The sequence below is a fragment of the Centruroides sculpturatus genome, unplaced genomic scaffold (assembly GCF_000671375.1).
Source record: "Centruroides sculpturatus isolate CEXI.00-Female unplaced genomic scaffold, Cexi_2.0 scaffold155, whole genome shotgun sequence".
NCBI classification, from domain to species: domain Eukaryota; kingdom Metazoa; phylum Arthropoda; class Arachnida; order Scorpiones; family Buthidae; genus Centruroides; species Centruroides sculpturatus.
In genome coordinates this window covers 403319-422560 of record NW_019384386.1, presented here as the reverse complement: position 1 = coordinate 422560, position 19242 = coordinate 403319, and the positions used below count along the sequence as shown (strand labels likewise).

Below are 19242 nucleotides of genomic sequence, written 5' to 3'. Positions count from 1 at the left end.
CGACCACAGACGTTTACTTTAATGACGCTAAAATACAGAAGGGTGGACGAGAAACGGAACCGAGGCGGGGGAGGATCGAACGACGCACCGGGCGCTACTCGGAAGTGACGCGGCCCGGATTCTTCTTGGCCACCACCGGAAGTTTCTCTCCTTGCAGATACGGGTTGCCCGACTGTAAAGACCGGAAATGTTACCGGAAGTGAGGGAGAAGGAAAGAGGAGAAGAATTCGTACTCACTATTCTCTTGGCCTTCAGACCGGAAGCCGAAGCCGATCGGCGCATCTCGGTGTAGTAAGTGTCGTGAGACTGGAAGGAAGAAAGATTAAAAGAACAGAAGGCGGAGGTGGAGCGTGGCTCGTCCTCTTCTTACCTTTTTAGTGAAGTACTTTTTGGCCACCAGATTCTTGCGCTGCCCCTCGATCTGCCGGAGAGATAGAGAGATCAGCGGGAGAGCCGGGAGTTGGGGCGGAGGAGGCGCCCTCTGGCCTACCTGCATGTCCTGGACGATGCGTCCGATGGTGGTGTCCATCAGTCCCTCGTTCTGAATGGATCTGGCCAGGGCGTCGATTTCGTTCTCCCGGGTACTGCCGGGACAGTCGAACATGTGTTCGGTGTCGCACATGCACTCCTGCGCCGCCTGGTACTCTCGGCTGAAGACCGCCGTGTTGACGAAGTCCTCCAGGCATCCGTCGCGGGCTAAAAAGGAGGAACCGTGGACAAAACGGCGGAAATGAGAACGCAAACGGCAGAGAAACGGTCTTACCTTCGTATCCGGGAGGACAGGGGTTGGGAGGATTGCAGTAGGCGGGCAACACCGCGTCAGTCTTCACCACCTGCAGATTCTTGACGCTGCCGTCGGGCTTCAGGCGCTGGCTACCTTCTCCGGCTCCTCCTGCGGAAGAGAAGGCTGGTGAGAACGAAGAGAGGAGAGAGAGATAGATGAGGAGGGGGTCTTACCTTGCACATACTGGTGTCCCCAGAGGGAGCTGTGTTCCAGGTACTCGCGGTCTCGGATGGAAGGCTCCCTGCCCAACAGGTCGTCGCGTCGGGTCCCGAATCTCTCGGGATGGACGTCCAAATCCTTGGAGAGGCGATCGCCCCGGGAGGGTCTTCCGGATCCGGCCGGGTCCAGACCGGGGTAATCGTCGTCCGGGTCCCCTCCCATTCGTTCCATCATCTCTCGGAGGAGAGAGTCGGTCAGCATCCCCAATCGGTCGTAGGACTGGCAACGGAGGCCGGGCGGTGAGCAACAGACGGCCACCAGCAGCAAGAAGAACGCACGCATCTCCATCTGAAACGAATGAAACGGTGTTTGGGCTGGCGTTAATGGGCCCGTGCCACTCCGGACCGGAAGTGCCACCGGAGCTTCTCTATTCCCGAAATTCGAATATTCCTTCGGTCCCGATCCGACCGAAATCTTTCTTACCTTTATCCGTAGAGTCGGATGACGTCGAAAGCCGCATCGACGTCATCGCTCATCGATGGGCGCCGCACGGCGGCCGTTTTCGTCCGTCGATCGATAAACGGCCGACCGGACTCTCGATATTGTGCCGTCGCGCTAAACGCGGGAAACCCTTTCGTCGGGCCTGATTTCTTTCCAGGTCGTCGGCGAAAGGAACGTTTTTGCATCGCGGAACCCGGATCGAGGCGCAGGAAGGAATTCGCGCGAGACGAGTCCGGATATTCCGCGCAATGTCCGCATGTGGAAGGTCAAAAAACGATTGTAAAAATAACTTCGAAAAAATAAAGATTCCCGTTTATTTATTCGCAGGATTAAGACAAAATACAGTAGAAAAGTCGGACTAGTAACAAAATTCGGAAGAGGGGAAACGAAAAGCTCGATGGTGGGGAAGGCGTTAAAAACGAGCAAATTCGGAGGTCTTCCGGGGGACGGAATCGGAGGTCTTCGGAAGGCGAGTGGATTCGAATGCTTCCGGGTTCCTACGGGAAGAATCGGAGGCGGAGGTTCTGGGATCGGGGCCGGCGCGAAGGCCACGGTTCTCCCCCTCCGGGAAGAGGACCGGGTGTCGATCGCCCCGCGGCGAACTCTCGGCCACCTCCCCTCCTTCCGAGTAGTGGGAGGGATGGAGGTAATGACCCCCGTAGTGGTTCCCCTCTTCCCCGGCGGCGGGCCGGAAGTAGCCAGCTCCCCGGAAGACGTCGGAGGGATCCACCTGAGCGTACTGCGGAACGGAGTGTTCCGTCGGATATTCGGGCCTATACGACTGGTATCCCGGATATTCCAAATACTCGTCGTATTCCTGGTGGGATCGGCGAACCTGCGGTCGGAAAACCAAGACGGGGCGAAGTCGGTATCCTTTCATTCGGATTCCCACGCGGACTCCGTGGGGCGGAAGAGGAGCGGCGAGAGGAACCACCGTCCACAGCAAGAGAAGCCACGTCCCGGCTGACAGCCGGGATCCTGCGCTGGTCATGACAGTGCCGAGAGGATTTTTGCGCGAGATGAGAGAGTCCCTCTTTATAACGGGCGTTCGTTCCCCTCGACGGCGTCCGTCTCGCTCGGACGAGAACCGCCGTCCCGGAAAGGCGGGTCGAAGACTCGAAGCTCCTGCCGGACGACGAACTCCTCTCGGTCGGAAGAGGAAAAACTCGGACGACGACCACTCCCAATCTCCTCCATCCGGGCGAATTCGAACCCGCGACTCCGGCCGATGAAGTAGATCCGCTTCGTTTCTCGGGCGGGAAATAAAGGCCAGTTAATTGGAAAAGAAAAGACCGTATTTCGTACATTGGAAGGCTGGAGACGGGAATAATCTTACTAAACAACAGGAAAGAAAGGGTTTCGTCCTAATTAATTACGGAGTAGAATGTGTTGTGCTTTTCCCCTTTGCGTGTCGCCGCCAATTTTCCCTAACAATTAGGAAAAAGTTTACCTTCGCTCTTCGGAGCGAAACTTTCCTCCGCACCTATTTGTGGACCGCGGTCTCTGGAAAACCTTCCGTGTTTCTCTATCGGTTTTTCGACTTCCACGTTCCTTAACCGGGAAATTTAATCGATCCCCCTTCGTTTCTTCCTCTTTCGGACCGAAGGCGACGATCGTCGATCGAATACCCAATTCAAAAAATTGAGCTGTGATTAGTTGTATTTTTATTTTATTATTATTTATTTTTTTCTTTTCTCTGTTCATTTTATTGTTTTGTTGATTGTATATTATATATATGTCTGTATCTTTAGTTTTTTTTTGGACCCTTCAAAAAGGCCAATGGTCATAGGGTCGTTTGGTTAAATAAAAATAAAATTCGTTTCCTAACTTTTCTTAAAGGCCCCTCTTGCCCTTTAAGAAAAGAAGTTGGAAAAGTTTTCGCGAAATCGCCACGGAAAGGAATTCCGACTTAACCGGGAATGTCTCGATGAAATTCGAACTCCGTCGTCCGATCGTCGCGAAATTTATTTCGTAAATTTTCCCGGGAAAAAATTCGTAAACGAAAAATATTTTTGGATGGTTTCTATTATTATTCCGATCGGACGACGAGTGCCCGACGCTCGACGAATCGCAGCTGCGTTCTTAACATGTTACGACACGTGTCGTGCGTAGAGTGGCGCTTTTAGGCCTTTCATCCTCCATATTTAGTCCGTCGGTGACCGTTCTACCCGATTCGTACTTAATATTTACATTTAAAATCTTCCATTGTCGTACAAGGGCGGATAAAATACGTAAACGGCATTATAAAGCGGGAATGGTCAATGACGTATAATAATAAAAGGATTAAATATGGCGGCGCCTGGCTGGAATGCGTTATATTCTATATAACAGACCGGTTAAAGCTCGTTCGATGGTCGCATCCTATGTAGTCTGTTTATTCGTAAAAATATGCCGACGTTTCTTAATATTGAGAGTTTATAAAAATCGATCGACTTAATTATTTAAAAACGTATCCTTAATAGCGAGATTACGGCCGAAGTTTTCATCTCTGAAACGTAAACGTCGAGCGCCACTTACAAGATGACTCGACGTTCACGTTTTAGAGATGAAAACTTCGGCCGCAACCTCGCTAATAGCATTCGAGTACGTCGCATTATATTAAATGAATGTTAATACGTCGAGATATCGGATAAATAAGGCTTAACGTTATACATTTGTACATATTAATGCGAAAATTAGAAACGATCCATAGATTACGGGGGTCACCCGTAATTTGCATCGCTTTAATTTTCTAATGCATGCGGTTTTATAAGAGTAACAACATAAAGACGGCAGATGGCGGTAAAGATGACCGTGTCGAAAGCTCGTACGGGCTCAACGTAAAATGCTCCTCTAGCCATATTTTTTTTCAAACGAAATACGTAAAATGTTTCTTTAATAATAAAACGCAGCCTTCGAGATAGAATAGTTCAATCTTATTGCCGAAAAGAGAATAGATATTAAAATTCAACGGCAAAGATTGTTATTACGAAAAGGTAACCGTTAATTTATTATTAGCGTCTGAAAACAATAAATATTTCTGCCGAAATGAAACTTTTCCGTAAACAATAGAGAATAACGCAGTTCTTACGGAAAGAGGAAATTGCAAATTATTCGGTCGACGGAATTTTAGCCAACAGAAAGGTGGCAACACTTAGCGGAAAGTAATATGGAAGTCGATGAGAGTGGAAGGTGCGATTAATCATCGTATTTTTCGATAAAGAAACGAGAATGCTGGGTTTGGGCAGGTTGTTGGATGCCTCTTCCAGAGGTATTTTCCGGAGGAACTTACTTTACCGTTTCGCCACGATTTCTACTGAGGTGGAGGCGGACATTCGGGCCAAGATCGGCGGATCCAAGGTGGTGGTCTTTATGAAGGGATGCCCCGATAAGCCCATGTGCGGATTCAGCAACGCCGTCGTCCAGATTTTAAGGATGCACAACGTGCGGTACGACAGCTACGACGTGCTGCGGGACGAAACTCTCAGGCAAGGTGAGCGCCTTTTCTTTCTCTATCTCCGTTCTACACGCACTGTTTAACACACCTGCCGTAAACCATGGCGCATTACGCCAATGCGCATTTGTTTATTCCAGTGGCTCCCAAATTGGGCGCTACTGCCCTCTGGGGGCGGAGGGGGTCCTGACCGAATGTTGACCATAGGCGAGGGTTCGAATCTGTGGCAACCTTTCCCTTTCTTCCATTAAAACGGGTAAGAAAAAGGCACGATTCAAGCGCCGAATGAGAGTTTTTCTAACCCCAAATTGTAGACCCCTTGTACTAGCATAAAAGTCAAAGGAACCATATCTCACATATGTGACCCTTTGTGAGATATTGTCCTGTAATAAATTGGCTATGTCATTTCCAAAAAAACTTGCGTTTAATGGTTTCCAGATATGAAGAACAATGTATAATGATAGCACAAAGTGTGAGGTTTGTAGAAAAGTTTTTCTAAGAATATTTCAGAGACTTTCTCGCCCAAGGGAGAATGGGTCGGGGTATCGAGCATAAGTTTATTGAACTTTTTTGAAGCACTGTCAACTGACAGTGCTTCAAAAACGTTTGGGAATGGACGGTTAATTTCTTTTGCCACAACATCTGCACCGTCGGTTATTAAAACACTTTGACCAAATCGAATGTTTTGCCATTGGCTTTTTTAGTGAGGTTAAAATGGATCGAGAAACACAATCTGTTTTAACTTGCCAAGGAACTTCTATTCGTCTGTATCCCTCCTGCCCAGTCCGGTTACAATTTCTGGTTCTTAATGAAAATGCTGACCATAGACCGGATTTGGGCGTGGAATGATATTGTAAGAATAGAGGTAGGTGCACACAACAAACAGAAAAAATTTTAACATGAACACTTGAGCAAATTTTACCAAAATAAAAATTTTAGTGAAATAATATAAAATTAAATTTAAAAAATTGTTTAAGGAAAGATTTTTGCTTGATTAGTCAAGCTTCTTTGGACAACAGAACAAGGATTTGAAATGGAACATATTTTTAAATAAGTTATCTAAGGAATGAAACAGATCTTAAATAAGTTTTTACCAGAAATAAATATTTTTTGGTAAAAATTATATAAATAAAAATTAAGAAAATGTTTCAAAATAACTTAGTTTGTTGACATTGATGTTGCAAAGCTGTTGTAGAAGAATTTGATGTTTCTCTTAGTTCTTTTTTGTGATATGAAGCGATAAGGTGGATATTACCAGGTCTGGAGAATAGTTGTCCTTTATTAGCTTTGCTAATTCTTTTGTAATCCTGTTGTTTTGTGTATTGCCCTTATGTTTTATAATACTTTTATGTAATGTGTGAGTTGTAGCACCAATGTAAAATGTGGTGTTTGTATCAGATCTTAAGTTTTTTACATATATATATATATATATATATATATAAGGTTCTTGTAAGGATGTTAGGGGAATCTGCTGTTGCAAGTGAGTGTACTTGATGATGGTAAAGTATTTTTGCAATATTTAATCCAAGCTTTTTTGCATGTCTTGCTATTTTACCTGAACAGTTGCCGAAGAAATGATATTGTTTCATTTCATTGCATTACATTTTTTTCATTTGGTAGTCTTCTTTCCTGTTGCTTAAGTGGAACGAGTTTTGGATGGAATGGATTAAGTTTTAGATGATTTGTATGGTAATAGTCTAGCAAAGAATTGAGTGTTGTAGTCAGATCTTTAACTGAAACATTTAGATATTACATCAAAAGCATTGTATGTTTTACTATATCATAAGTTGGTGTTGGCACACTAATACTAGCAAAGACTAATACAATTGCTAGAGTTTCCTCATGTGCATTTTAAACAAATTGATGTATGTTATAAACAGGGACTCTAACTGAATCAAAACCAGAATGATAACCAGAACAAACCTGCCTCGTTTTCATTGAACTGGAATTGGAACCTACCTGATGGGATAAGAATCTGTTGAAACCAGGAACCAAACTGGTTCTTTTGAACAGGTTGAATTTATACTTGTTATAAGTAAGATTCAATTTACTGAAGTTTTTGAATAATTGTAAAAGAGAGGTTTGATAGTCTTTGTGATTCAATTTTAATGTGAGCTTCACATTGTGAGGTTTATCTTAAGAGTTGTTTTCATTTCTGTGCCTCATTTATGTCATTGTACACATATTTTGACAAGGGAGCTGGGACAAAATACTAAACCTGTAAGTGTGTCACAGACTGATAAAGTTTGGGAATCACTGCTTTAGATATATTAAATTTGTTGAGTTACAATGGTTGCTCTTCCTCATGTATCGCGGACATCTTATTGATGACCTCGCGGACCCTTCCACTCATAAGAATTAGAAAATAAGAAATTTGAAGAATGCGTAGAAGTGTGTAAGATAAGAACGCCATCTGTTGACAAGATGAGTGGATCTCACCGATCTGAAGTCAGAGAAAAGGGTTAAGCTTTGTGTCTCAACCCCCAGCTTCTCACATAAACATACAGTTGTTGAAATTTCATACGACATGTTATGATGGTTTCATTATTTAATTTGTCCCAAATGAAAATTGGCGGTCCAGGAAAGATTGTTGAAATTGATGAGATTCTGGTTAGTAAAAGTTAAAATGAAAAAGAGTGCCTTTTGAAAGGATCCTGGTGGGTTGTGGGTGGAATATGTCACGATGATAATTCATGTTTTGTATGCAAAGTAAATGATAGGTCAGAAGTCAGTCTTAACTGGGTAATTTCTAAATTTGTAAATGCAGGTAGTGTCATGTATACAAATTCCATTGTAGGGGAGACAATCAAATTATTGATTATCTCCCCTAAAAGCCAAGCAACTTGAACATAAAAATTTGATTATTTCGACAATCTGTTCTAAAATATTTTTCCAGTAATTGGTATTTTTTGCCATTGTTATAAATTGAATAATTTTTGAAATATTCACATTTTTCTGTAGATCGATTAACAAGTACTCGAGTGTTTTCTTTATGCAGGGCAGAATTTTTTCACTGTTTCCAATCATTGAGCCCTGTACTAAATGCATTACTCGCACTAGCGAATAGTTTGCATGGGATGCAATAAACTTTTCCCAAAGAATTTGAGTATGAAAGCCAGTTTGTTTTTGTTGTTTTCCCATTAAGTAAATGTCTATAAAATTTTTTTATTGTTTTCATAGTATACCTGCTCTGCAATTTGTAGACCATATTAGATGCAGTGAGGTCCAGTTTTTGAATATCTATATCTGTGTTAGATATGCTCTTGATTATATCTATAATTTTTCTTTGCTTAATTTTCCCCATAATGCAGGATTATCATAATTAACACTCAGCATATTATTAGCTTCATCTTCATCTAAATATTCTCTTTCCTGATGTTCTTCTGGCTGTGGCTGTTGCATGTCTTGTTGCTCCTGCTCCTCCTGGTATTGTGTTTGTGTATCTTTTTTTCTTTCTCATTTGATAGTTAGGCATTATCATCATACTGTTGTTATTTCTTTTCCTTGTTTGTGTTGCTGATGCTGTGTAATTTCCATACAAAGTATTTTATCCTTTTTATGAAAGAAATTTGTTAAAGTAGGTATTTTTCTCAGAAAAGCTTTTTGCCTTGCTTCCTTTTCTTCCTTTAATTTACGATTGGCATAGCCACAACATTTTTCATTTGTATTCCACGGTTAGCCTTACCTCCAAGATATAATAAAAAATATTATTTTTAAAATTAATGCTAGGAAGTAAGAATTAACTTACCAGTTACTGTACTAATTAAAAATATATTATTATATTATTAAAACGTGCGCTCTGGCACCCATGCCTGTCTCCAGCTGTCAAACTGATGTAAGTGCAAGCAAAATTGCCACCCTAAAAGGCCAGTGCCCCAGGGTTATAGCCCATTTAGCCCTGTGATTAGGGTGGCGCTGTTAGTAACTATGATAGTATTGCTATGTATGGCATGTGATGATAGAACACCATAGTACGTACACCTTTGTTTACACATTGTCATTTGCATGAGTCAAAAATCTATTTAGTATATCAGCTGTACCAGCTGTTGAAAACAGCTGATATACTAAAACAGCTCACAGTGCAGCGTTTGTTTATTCCATATTACTTTTAAAATATTAATTTTCTATAGATAAATTAAAATCACAAACATGAGTTTTAGTTGGAAATTTGTGTTGGTCCACCAGAGTTTGGTAAATGATGCATGTAATATTAGTATATATTGCTATTTTTTGCATCAGAATTTCCTCATATAATTACTATCTTTTTTGGAGGATATTGTTTTTTCGTATCATTTCATCACTGACTACAAGAATATGGACATATTTTTGAATAAACAGCATTTGTAGGCATTGCTTTGGTGCAAATGATTACTGGCTGTCATTAATTACATTGTTTTCTTGATTATTATAATGGGCTTTATATTTTGCTGTTGCTTAAGCAGTGTGGTCTTTGAATTTCCAGTGTGTTTGTGGTCCTGGCGATACTGAGAAGCATCGGTTTCATCTTATAACAATACACAATTTTGTTTTGGTAGATCTTGAGTGCCACAAACTGGTTTTGAGAATTTTTTGAAGTTTTGTTCAGATTTGGAAACTGTATTTAGGATATGGTTTGGTTTGCATTGGATTTATTGCTGGTATTTTTTAAAGCATTATTTGGTTTTGTCCAGATTCAAAAAGATTTGAATCCAGATTCAAAAAGATTATTCAAAAAGATTTTAAAATCTTTTTGAATAATTTGGAGCTATATTTGAATTTCATTGGATATCTGAGAATTTAAATTTCCAAATGTATAGAACCCTCCAACATCATTAGCTACATTACAATAATTTGATAGAATTTTAATGAAGTTTAAACTCTTGAATTCTTTTTAAAGCTCATATACCCAAAGATGGCAGAAGAAGAAACCAAAAATTAAAAAAAAAAAAAAATTGCTGGAAGAAACATTGAAGCACTAGGTAAATTATTAACGACTTTCTTGTGTCGTTACTACAATTTTTTACATACTTTATTACAGAAATCAACTAATAACAAAACTACATTCCAACATGCAAATCCTACACAAACAGCAGTTAAATGCAAAAGAAAACTTTACTTAGGACAAACATAACAAACTCAATTCAGAGAAAGTTTGGAATCGTAGAAAGAAAAATGGAATCGCAAACGTAAAATGGTATTTAATCATTTGTAAGGCTCCTTTGACTTTAATTACAGCTGTAATTCTTTTAGGCATTGATTCCACAAGTTTTTTACAGGTTTTAATTAATAATGTCCTTTAGTCCTTCCTTGTTTGACAGATGCTGAGAATCGATAAAATGCTTTGATAAACCACACATTTTTGATTGGATTTAAATCTGGACTGTGCAGCGGCCGGTCCATCTTTTCCAAATTAATCGAGTAAAGAATTCTACAACCAATGTTTGCTCTGTGATAAGGTGCACTGTCATCTTGGAAGATTGTTTTTGTCTCCAAACTGGTCTTCACTTGTTGAGATAGGTAATTGTTCCCATATCTCCACACAATAGCACTGTAAATGCAGGACTTTTCCAAGTCCTTGTACTGAGATATGTGCACCCAATTGTGACAGAAGGAAGAAATTTTACTTTGTATTTCACATACTTATCTTGATACTCCTCACCTTTCCTTTACCACATGAATGAAACTGTCATTGTCACAGATGATGTTGATCATTGAATCTCTGTTGAAGATGACACAACTTCATTTTTCTTCAGTCCAGTTTTTTCATTTGTTGGCCCATAACAGTCATCTGTTGGTGAATTTGGGTTAATCTTGACTTCATCTTAATTTTCCTATAGGAATGGATATGACTTCTTATTTTTCTGTCTAGACTTGTGTTCTGCTAATCTTGGACCAAACATCATTCGGTTTCTTGTTCCAAATTTGTAGCAGTATGCCGCAACACCTAGAGGTTAGCCGTGGCAGTCCATTTCTAGATCAAGTTTTCGTGTTTTGTCTCGTGTTTGTGCCCAGTGATAACTGGGCACTGAAACACGAGAATATCCATTTTTCGGCATTGCAATGATGTTTTACGTTGTCAGACGGTCCAGTTGACGGAACAATTTCAAAATGCCAGTATCAGGAATCAACAATAGAGGTTAAGGCGTACACAGTAGCTTCTGGTATTTAAGTAGTTTTGCATTAGATATGCAATACCTAATTTGCATAATATTTGCTTATTTTAAATGGGTAAGCAGAAGATTCCATACTTCTTTCCACAACTTTGTATGATTGCAAACTTTTTCCAAGATGAGTTTGTGTCCTAAGTTTTGTTTTGCATTTAACTGCTGTTTTGTTTAGGATTTGCATATTTGAACATAGTTTCCTTATCATTGTAATAAAGCATATGTAAAATTGCAGTAATGATGTGAGAATTGTTAATGCCAGAAAACATGAATGGTAGTAATTCCAAACTTTTTTCTGGGGTAGTAGGTTACACTTTTCAAGAAGGAATTCCAAATTTTCCAATGCCATTTCCCATCAAAATTTTACAATTCATCTTCCCCTCTGATCAATGTGACTTTTTCCAGTTGTGCACAATGTACTATGCAATGGCAGGAAGAAAGATGATTCTGTTGTAAATTTATAGCTATTGAACTCTGAACATCTCTAATCTTTCCTCATCTTGTTTTACAATTTTTGCCCATAAACTCTACATGAAGTGATTTTTTTTTTCCTTGGCAGGCATCAAGGATTTCAGCAACTGGCCGACGATACCGCAAGTGTATATCAATGGAGAGTTTGTGGGAGGGTGTGACATTCTTCTGCAGATGCACCAGAATGGAGAACTCATCGATGAGCTTCAGAAGGCAGGAATCACCTCTGCCATTCTATCGCGGGAGGCAGAACAGACGGACGATTCCAATGGAGACAAGGTTAAAAAATAGAAAATTTATTATAAATAGATTATTACGTGTACATAGATTTCGGAGCTTTGTAGTTTCTATTTAAATAAAATCTATCATTTTCAAAAGCTTTAAAAACTGATAAGATTTTTGGTAAAAAGTTTTTTGTTTTTGCATATCCATTGCATACTGACAAAATATCTTGGACATGTTTTGAAATTGGGAACCAATTAAACTAATTTCTAGATATGAGCTTTTGCCACCATTCCAAAGATTGTCATTTATGATCAACCAGATGTTTCTTATAATGTCTGTCATCTTGGTAACAAGGAATCTGACATTGTGAAAACCTGTACAACAAATTCAGAATCCTGGGAACAAAATTTTCCACACAACTTCATTGTTTTGGTGATGATGCGGAGAAGAGAAATCCATCTGGATCATCCAATGCCTGAAATCCAAAAATACATATTAGCTAGTCCTTTAAATATAAAAACTAGACAATTGCTCTTGGACTGGCGCTTACCAGAGAACTGAAGTCGGAAGGAGTTTCACTGCTACTGGTGGATTCTTCCAGTATTCTATGTTTTTGGACCAGTCTTTGGAGTCTACCAGAAACTGTCAATGTCATTTCTGTCCGCGTCCGAGCCTAAATGAAAAAGAGATCAAATGACAATTCCCCAGCCTGACTAGAAGAGAAAAAGGACTTACCTGAAGCAACGAAGAGCATCGCCGGAAGAAAACTGGGTCAGTACTTTCTACCAACACAGCTACCAAGGCAGACGCTGCAGTGCTGATGCATTTGTCTACATCCATATGAAAACTAGCTACCCAGTCAAGTTTGAATATAAATACAGACTATTTATTTATAACTGGGTTTCTGCAAAATCAATGTTCTTCCTCCAATTCTTTTTCTGGAAATTGCTGGACAACACTAAACAGTTCCCATCATAAGCCTAGATATAACAAATAGCAATAATTAACAAAATGCCATTACCTGGTCATTCTCAAATAATGGATGGGCAGTAAAAAAGCATTGCAATGACATTTTGCATGTGATGTATTTCTTGAATAAAGACACTCTGTTTAGTGTTTATTTTTTATTCCTTTTAACAGTTGTGGATTGGCAGATGGCTGAAGCATTGGACTCTGCTCTGGGGACACAAAATTGAATCTGGGCAAAGAACATGGGGAATTTTTTGTAGATGGTCAATCTTGATACTTTGGGCTCTGCCTCCAGTGATGCCAATTCAATACTTTTGGCACTAAATCCGGTGTCTTTGGTCAGTCATTTAGTGTCCATTAGTTAAAATTTAGTCATGTCTGAATTTTGGTGGGGTTTATTTTCTTTTGTTAGCATTTGGTGATTTACGGTGTTTTTGGGAGCACCCCTTGTTACTATATATCAGATTGTAAAGATAAAGAAATTTTGTTAAAAGAAAAAAACTTTTTTGTTAAAACAATGATGTCATCAGAACGAAAACAAATTTTCAAATATCTGATGTTCCAATATTGTCAAACCTGAGGAAGGCCATTAAATATAGCCGAAAATGTTAGTTTGATTAAAGAAATTGCTAGAAAAAGTGTCGAAGGTTTTATATTACTTATCTACAGAAGTTCTAGCTTTCTGTGCATAGAATTGAAAAGATAAAGTTTAAACATTTTGATTTTTTTCTAGAAATGACTAGAAAAAAATGTTCCAGTACATTTGACATGGGATATAAGTAGGGTAACCAAAGGGTGTTTAGTCACATATTTCATAGGAAATTTACATTGGCAACGTTTGGCAGTATGTCTAACTTTCAAAACACATTTGTGCGCCATTGCTCTATTATTTCATAAGTGGTCACAATACAACAAAGGCTCACAATCAATTGTAGGGCAGACCAAATACAATTGGCTTGAGAAATTTGAGGACAGAGTTTTCTGGCTTTGAGATGAACTCCATCCAGATGCTGATTCTGCCATTGATGACAACAATCTCTATAACCAATAGATAATAATCCCGTGGTTGACTACCAGAGAATTAGTGCAACAGTGAATGTTCAATGACAAAGTCCAACAAAGCCACATAAACCAAAGATGACCTTTAGAGAAGCTTGGAAGTTATGCCTGGTCAACCAACTCTGTTTTGAATCCCACACAAACATATTGCCAATAATGCTCGAGACTTTCTTCAAAGAAAAAAACCCCATCATTCTACACTTGCAGGAGTGAAAGTTTTCAGCAAAGGTGGCAGAATGCAATTCATATTAATAGCGATTACCTATAAGTCTAAACTTATAATTGTCAATAGTTTCTTCAAAATGTCTAAATTTCATCCTTACAGTCTGATATACAGTGTCTCTCACTTAGAGTTGAACCTATATAATTGCAAATAACTCTGTAACACGTGCATATAACAACATGAAATAGGGCTCAATGTTCACTATTTCAGCAGAATTGATTGCATGCAATAAAGAGGAGCAAGGATAGGAAATCTTGCATCATCAGTTCAATTTTCTTTAAAGACAGTGTAAATACCTATATTTTCCATATTCATAATTTGTGGACCAACTGAACAATTATGAACTTCAGGAAGGTTATATGCAGCAGGACAGTGCGATGTGCCATACCGCTTGTGCTAGTAAGGAAATGATCCAGTTGTTTTTTGGAGATAAAGTCCCGATTTCTTTCTATGGGAACACTTGAAAGGTAAACAAATCCAGGGCTAACAGACAACCAAAAGAAAACATTCAGCATGAAATTGCTGACATGCTGAAGAGGACATTACAAATACGAGTGTCATGTTGCATTGTGTGGATGTTGGGGAGGACACTTTTGATACCTTTTGTAATATAGATTTGCTCGACATTAAATAAAGGCAAGGCATGTTCAGGTTGTACACCTTATCCGTTCCAGAGTTAACCATGTTTTAGGACCTCTGAGGCTTTGATTAAAGTTCTTTTATGGTAATTTTAGAGGAGTCTGTCAATACAAAATAACAAAATTCCTTGGCGCTGTAATAAGATATTTAAAAAATAAGATTCTCTGGAATTGTAAAATTAGTGGACATGGGTGGGAAAAATTTTAGCACGGTATGTTTTGAATCTCTCGTATCCAGTACTATAATAAATTTAAAAAGTAGTGTAACTTTTCTGGTTGTTATAAGATTTTATTTAAAGAATAACTTTCATAATGAATAAAATTACGTGTGGCGCTGTTTCGGGATTTTGTAATAATAAACAATTAGAATTTGTTGCCGAAATTGCGACCATCGTTACTAGACGGGGTGCTCATTTTGCGTGCGCAGTAGGTTTCTCTTTTAATCGTTGTGCACATGACGTCACCGTAGAGAAACACGTGAGCTTTCAACATACCGTGGTGATCTTTGTTCGTTTACATTTGAAATTAAGTTTTGATTGTTGTTCGGAATACAAGTATAAGGTGAGATTTAATATTTTCAAAGTGTCTGTTAAATAGTAGTGTGTTGACGTGTGAATTTTTTAGTGTTCACTGATCAAGTTGAACAATGCCAAACTGTTGCGTGGCAGTGTGTGAAAATTACTTCCTTTAGTCTTTTGATAGTGATGTAATTTATTTCTATATACCTTGGTTACTAGATAAACTGGTTAAGGAGTTGCTATTGTTCTCACCCTTTGTTTTTGTTCTAGGGACAACTGTTCCCGATAAGGCGGCGTTCCAATCGTCCAGTAAGCAAAATTGGCGAGTCCGTTAGCACGTGTTTGTTTTTAAGTGTTTTTATATCATCTTTAGTTATTTAGGTTTTCTTTTTTTGAGTTTTTTGCAACACGATTGTCGATTCGGCTTCAGATTGTCGGTTTTAGAATTTAGAATTGGATTTCTAGCAAGTGGGATGTGAAAATGTCAGGGCACAAAATTGCTATAACAAGAATTATATATTTTTACATCACTCGCAGACCACTTTTTTGCAAGGTGGATAAACATGATATGTGCTTCAAAACGTAACACTAAAACTAACTTTATAGTATTTTCGTGTTAGAGTACGTCGGACTTAAGTCATATTGAATATTAAAATGTCTAAAATAAACCTGAAATCAAAAAAGACGGAAATTTTTTAAAATACAGTCAAACCTTGGTGTTAATTCGTTCCTAAAAGTTGTTCTCAAACCGAAACAATTTTTCGTAAGAAGCAATATAAAATGGATTGATCCGTTCCCGACCTCCAAAACAAAACTTTTTTTTTCCTTTAGCAGCATCTTATGCATAAAAATGCAATACAACTATATACAGTACTGTACTATGAACCCCGAAGAAAACCGAAAGTCATGTTATTTCAATTCTAAAGTTTCCCTCGAAAGTAGTTAATAGAAGACGGGCACGACTCTGTTGTTAAAGGAAAAGTGTGATGTACGGGGGTAAGACACTACAATCATATTTGAAGGATTTGGAGATTGATATTTCTGTCTAGACGCGACATTTCTGAAAATAGTAGAAACCATTTTGTGTATAGATTAAATATACATTTCGACCTTCGAAACTGGGACACGCATCGCGTTATAACGTAGTTTTTTATACTGTAATTCCTTTAAAACCTCCGAATAATTTTGTGGTTTAGAAAGCTATTTCGTATTATCCGTGTTTTTCCTGCTTTTTGGCACGGATAATCGGGATTTAGGCGTATCTAATTTATGCAAAAGATAATCAAAAACTGGAACGACTTAACGAAATTTAAATTAATCCGGATCCGTCGCTGAATAACTTTTCGGCAGAAACGAGTCTAATCACAATATTCCGAGAGCAATTTTAATTCTAACTCGAAATACGAGAAAAATTCTGTACTGGGTCGCAGTAGTCATTATCTGTTATATGAAAAATTCTTTTAAAAATAAAATGTAATTATTATAAAATGACAAAAACGCTTAGCTAATGTGCCTTATTCCGTACAACTCGACTTCGATTTACGCAGCGACGGCAAAAATGGCGCCGAATATCACGTGACCAGCCGTAGACCCGGCAATATTCCCATCACAGAATAGACCGCTCTCTAACGGGCAAAATCGCGACCGATTCTATCGACGAACAAAAAATTTTAATAATTGCAAAAATTCCGGCCCGGATAAAATACAAATACAATCGATCGAGTACGTTAAAACTCGTGTGGATGCCAACTTAGGGGAAAATTAGCAGGCTGGAGGAAAGTTTAGTGGAAAAATTATATCAAATCTAAGCGAGCCGCGCGATAATCGCGGCAAAGTTTGCGCGGGTCGCTCTGTCACACAATGCTTTTGTTCAACTGTGCCCGAGTCCTAAATTGAAAATTTGTTATTATCTGGATTGTATATATATAAAGAAAACAATTTAACAACTTTCCTATTAGTTTTAGGCGGAATTTCAGGTTTAAGGATTTTCACGACGAGGTTGGCAACACTGATATCTCGGCCAGACGATAAGCTACTTTCGGCTTTAAGATACGTTTAAAAGATTCCTTAATACGTCCACTAAATGCAGTGACAGAAGCCGGTCTATTTAATTTTACAGCCCGACCGTGATTGGCGAAACGAGCCGTAACCGTTTTAATTTCCCGAGGGGGGACAGGCCAGACGAGCGACGAAGACGTGTATACTTAGAGGAAAATCTTACCCGCGACGTCTTTGCACCTGGACGATTCCGGAAACGAAACTGGCTCAAAACAGCGGATGTGTTGCCAGCTTTGGCAAGTAAGATAGTTCCGGCAGTGAAGAGTTAGATTTTAAAAATCGAATCGATATATTTAGGTAAAAAGTGGAGCGGCACTCGCCGATTTATCGCAGTCTTGCCATCGGGATAGTTTCTTGAATGTTTTCTTTTAATTATACTACTGTGATAAAGTTTCGGGAGTAATTCGTTTAAACTGCGCGCATACAAGAGGGCGCAGGTGTCGTTTTTTTGGTCATTCGCTACGACTTTCATGGACATTTAGTAGCAACCCTTACGACATCATCTGTTGTTTTCAAGTAAGCGCTCGTGTTTTGCCTAAAGAATTCTGCGCCGGCGATTATTCAAAACGTCAAATGTAATCGAGTGAAAACGTGCATTAAATTTTGTTTTGGCAACGGAATTGCCACTACAAAAACGTTGCAAAAAGCCTTGGTGACCATAGTCTATCAAAAACGAGTTTTCGAGTGGTGCGATATGCTCAAGGCATCGAAGACGAACCACACTACTTCAACCGATCGAACATCAGATCTCGAGTCGGACTGAGATCTGATACTCATCGTTTAACAATTATTGAACACGTTCCACTATCATTTGGATCTTGTTTAGCAATTTAAAAAAAAAAAATCACTCAGGCTTCTCGAGTCCCCCCGAAAATGGTGAGAGTCCAAAAACGTGTTCGAGTGGCCGAGGAAATGCTTTCTGAAAACAATCATTACGAGTGACGAATATGGATCTACGCTTTTGACACCGAAACGGCTCGACCACCGAGTCACTGGTGCTCGAAAGACCGAAAATACCACGTCAAAACTGAGTTTTCTTCTATTGTTGTGCGTCACGTATTCCTTCCGATTGGTCAAACTGTCGACAAACTATCATTTGAGTGTTTTGTGTCGTTTGCTTGAAGCAATTACAATAGAGCGTCGTTTATCCGAATCAATTGGGGACTGGGGTTGTTCGGATAACCGATTATATACGAAAAAAAACATTAACCTATCCCATGTTGAAATTTTTCTCCGTTGCGTATCGCTTTGCGTTGAATTTTCGTCGATGTTAAGCCTAACGTAAACTTTTTAAAATAATAATCGTGGCTATTGTATCGTTAAAAATTATTTCTTTATTTTTTACAAAAAATAAATTATACTTTAGAGCAGGGGTGTCCAACCTTTTTGTTTCTCTGGGCCGCATTGGAAAAAGTCAAGGAGTTTTGGGCCACAAGTAGGCCTATATATAACCACGGTGGCCAAGCTCCTTAATAGTCCGAGCCATTTTTCAAAATTTGAAATTTTTCGCGAGCCGCAATTAAATACGTATTAAAAAGGTATGCAAAAAATTCCAGATTACAAATTACAGCAGAGCATCGATTATCCGAATAGATTGGGGACGGGTTGTTCGGAAGATCAATGTTTCGGGTAACCGATTATGTACGAAAAAATATATTAATTAACCTCATCTTGAAATTTTTCTCCGTTGCGTGTCGCTTCGCGTTGAATTTCCGTCGATGTTAAGCCTAACGAAAAGTATTGTATCGTTAAAAATTATTTTTTTATTTTGTACGAACAAAATAAATATATTGAAAAATATGAAAACAATAAAAAATTATACTTCAGAAGTTAATTTAGTATCAAAAAAGTAAAATATTCGAGTCGCCCAAGACATAACCAAAGATTGCAGCGCCACAGCACTGGCGAAAATTTAAATTTGCCTACTGGAATTCTTTCGGATAACAGACATTTCGGATAACCGACGCTCTACTGTATATCTGTAGCAAGAGTGATACAAATTGTTTCCTCCATAGCACAATGTCAACTGTCTGTTGCAATGACAGTTTACAAATTCAAAAT

At 39.1% G+C, this 19242-nt stretch overlaps 2 protein-coding genes across 4 annotated transcripts; one reads left to right on the top strand and one right to left on the bottom strand.

Moving 5' to 3' along the window:
* Nucleotides 1-2: 2 nt before the first annotated feature.
* On the bottom strand, nt 3-1560 carry LOC111618083 (neuroendocrine protein 7B2-like). Of its 2 annotated transcripts, none has more exons than XM_023359515.1 (6): nt 1427-1560; nt 958-1291; nt 764-892; nt 371-696; nt 238-306; nt 3-172 (listed from the first exon to the last, which is right to left on the bottom strand). In XM_023359515.1, the coding sequence occupies exons 2-6, from the start codon at nt 1289-1291 to the stop codon at nt 95-97; spliced, it is 936 nt and encodes a 311-aa protein (XP_023215283.1). In that variant the 5' UTR covers nt 1427-1560; the 3' UTR covers nt 3-94. The 2 variants fall into 2 exon arrangements, with proteins under 2 accessions (XP_023215283.1, XP_023215284.1); XM_023359516.1 differs by lacking the exon at nt 1427-1560 and having other exon boundaries at nt 371-421; nt 491-696; nt 958-1413.
* A 2794-nt stretch (nt 1561-4354) lies between these two features.
* LOC111618084 (glutaredoxin-related protein 5, mitochondrial-like) lies at nt 4355-15831 on the top strand. Of its 2 annotated transcripts, none has more exons than XM_023359518.1 (3): nt 4355-4916; nt 11580-11770; nt 15394-15831. In XM_023359518.1, the coding sequence occupies exons 1-3, from the start codon at nt 4655-4657 to the stop codon at nt 15502-15504; spliced, it is 564 nt and encodes a 187-aa protein (XP_023215286.1). In that variant the 5' UTR covers nt 4355-4654; the 3' UTR covers nt 15505-15831. The 2 variants fall into 2 exon arrangements, with proteins under 2 accessions (XP_023215286.1, XP_023215287.1); XM_023359519.1 differs by lacking the exon at nt 15394-15831 and adding an exon at nt 11987-12007 and having other exon boundaries at nt 4362-4916.
* Nucleotides 15832-19242: the final 3411 nt, after the last annotated feature.

What these genes read in the sequence shown, in the direction of transcription:
- LOC111618083 (XM_023359515.1), bottom strand. Translation starts at nt 1,291, where the DNA reads ATGGAGATGCGTGCGTTCTTCTTGCTGCTGGTGGCCGTCTGTTGCTCA. An exon ending in CTGTCCTCCCGGATACGAAG is followed by an intron (nt 697 to 763) that starts GTAAGACCGTTT and finishes CCTCCTTTTTAG; the next exon opens with CCCGCGACGGATGCCTGGAG. An exon ending in GTCTGAAGGCCAAGAGAATA is followed by an intron (nt 173 to 237) that starts GTGAGTACGAAT and finishes CGGTCTTTACAG; the next exon opens with TCGGGCAACCCGTATCTGCA.
- LOC111618084 (XM_023359518.1), top strand. Translation starts at nt 4,655, where the DNA reads ATGCTGGGTTTGGGCAGGTTGTTGGATGCCTCTTCCAGAGGTATTTTC. An exon ending in GGACGAAACTCTCAGGCAAG is followed by an intron (nt 4,917 to 11,579) that starts GTGAGCGCCTTT and finishes TTTCCTTGGCAG; the next exon opens with GCATCAAGGATTTCAGCAAC. An exon ending in ACGATTCCAATGGAGACAAG is followed by an intron (nt 11,771 to 15,393) that starts GTTAAAAAATAG and finishes TTTTTGTTCTAG; the next exon opens with GGACAACTGTTCCCGATAAG.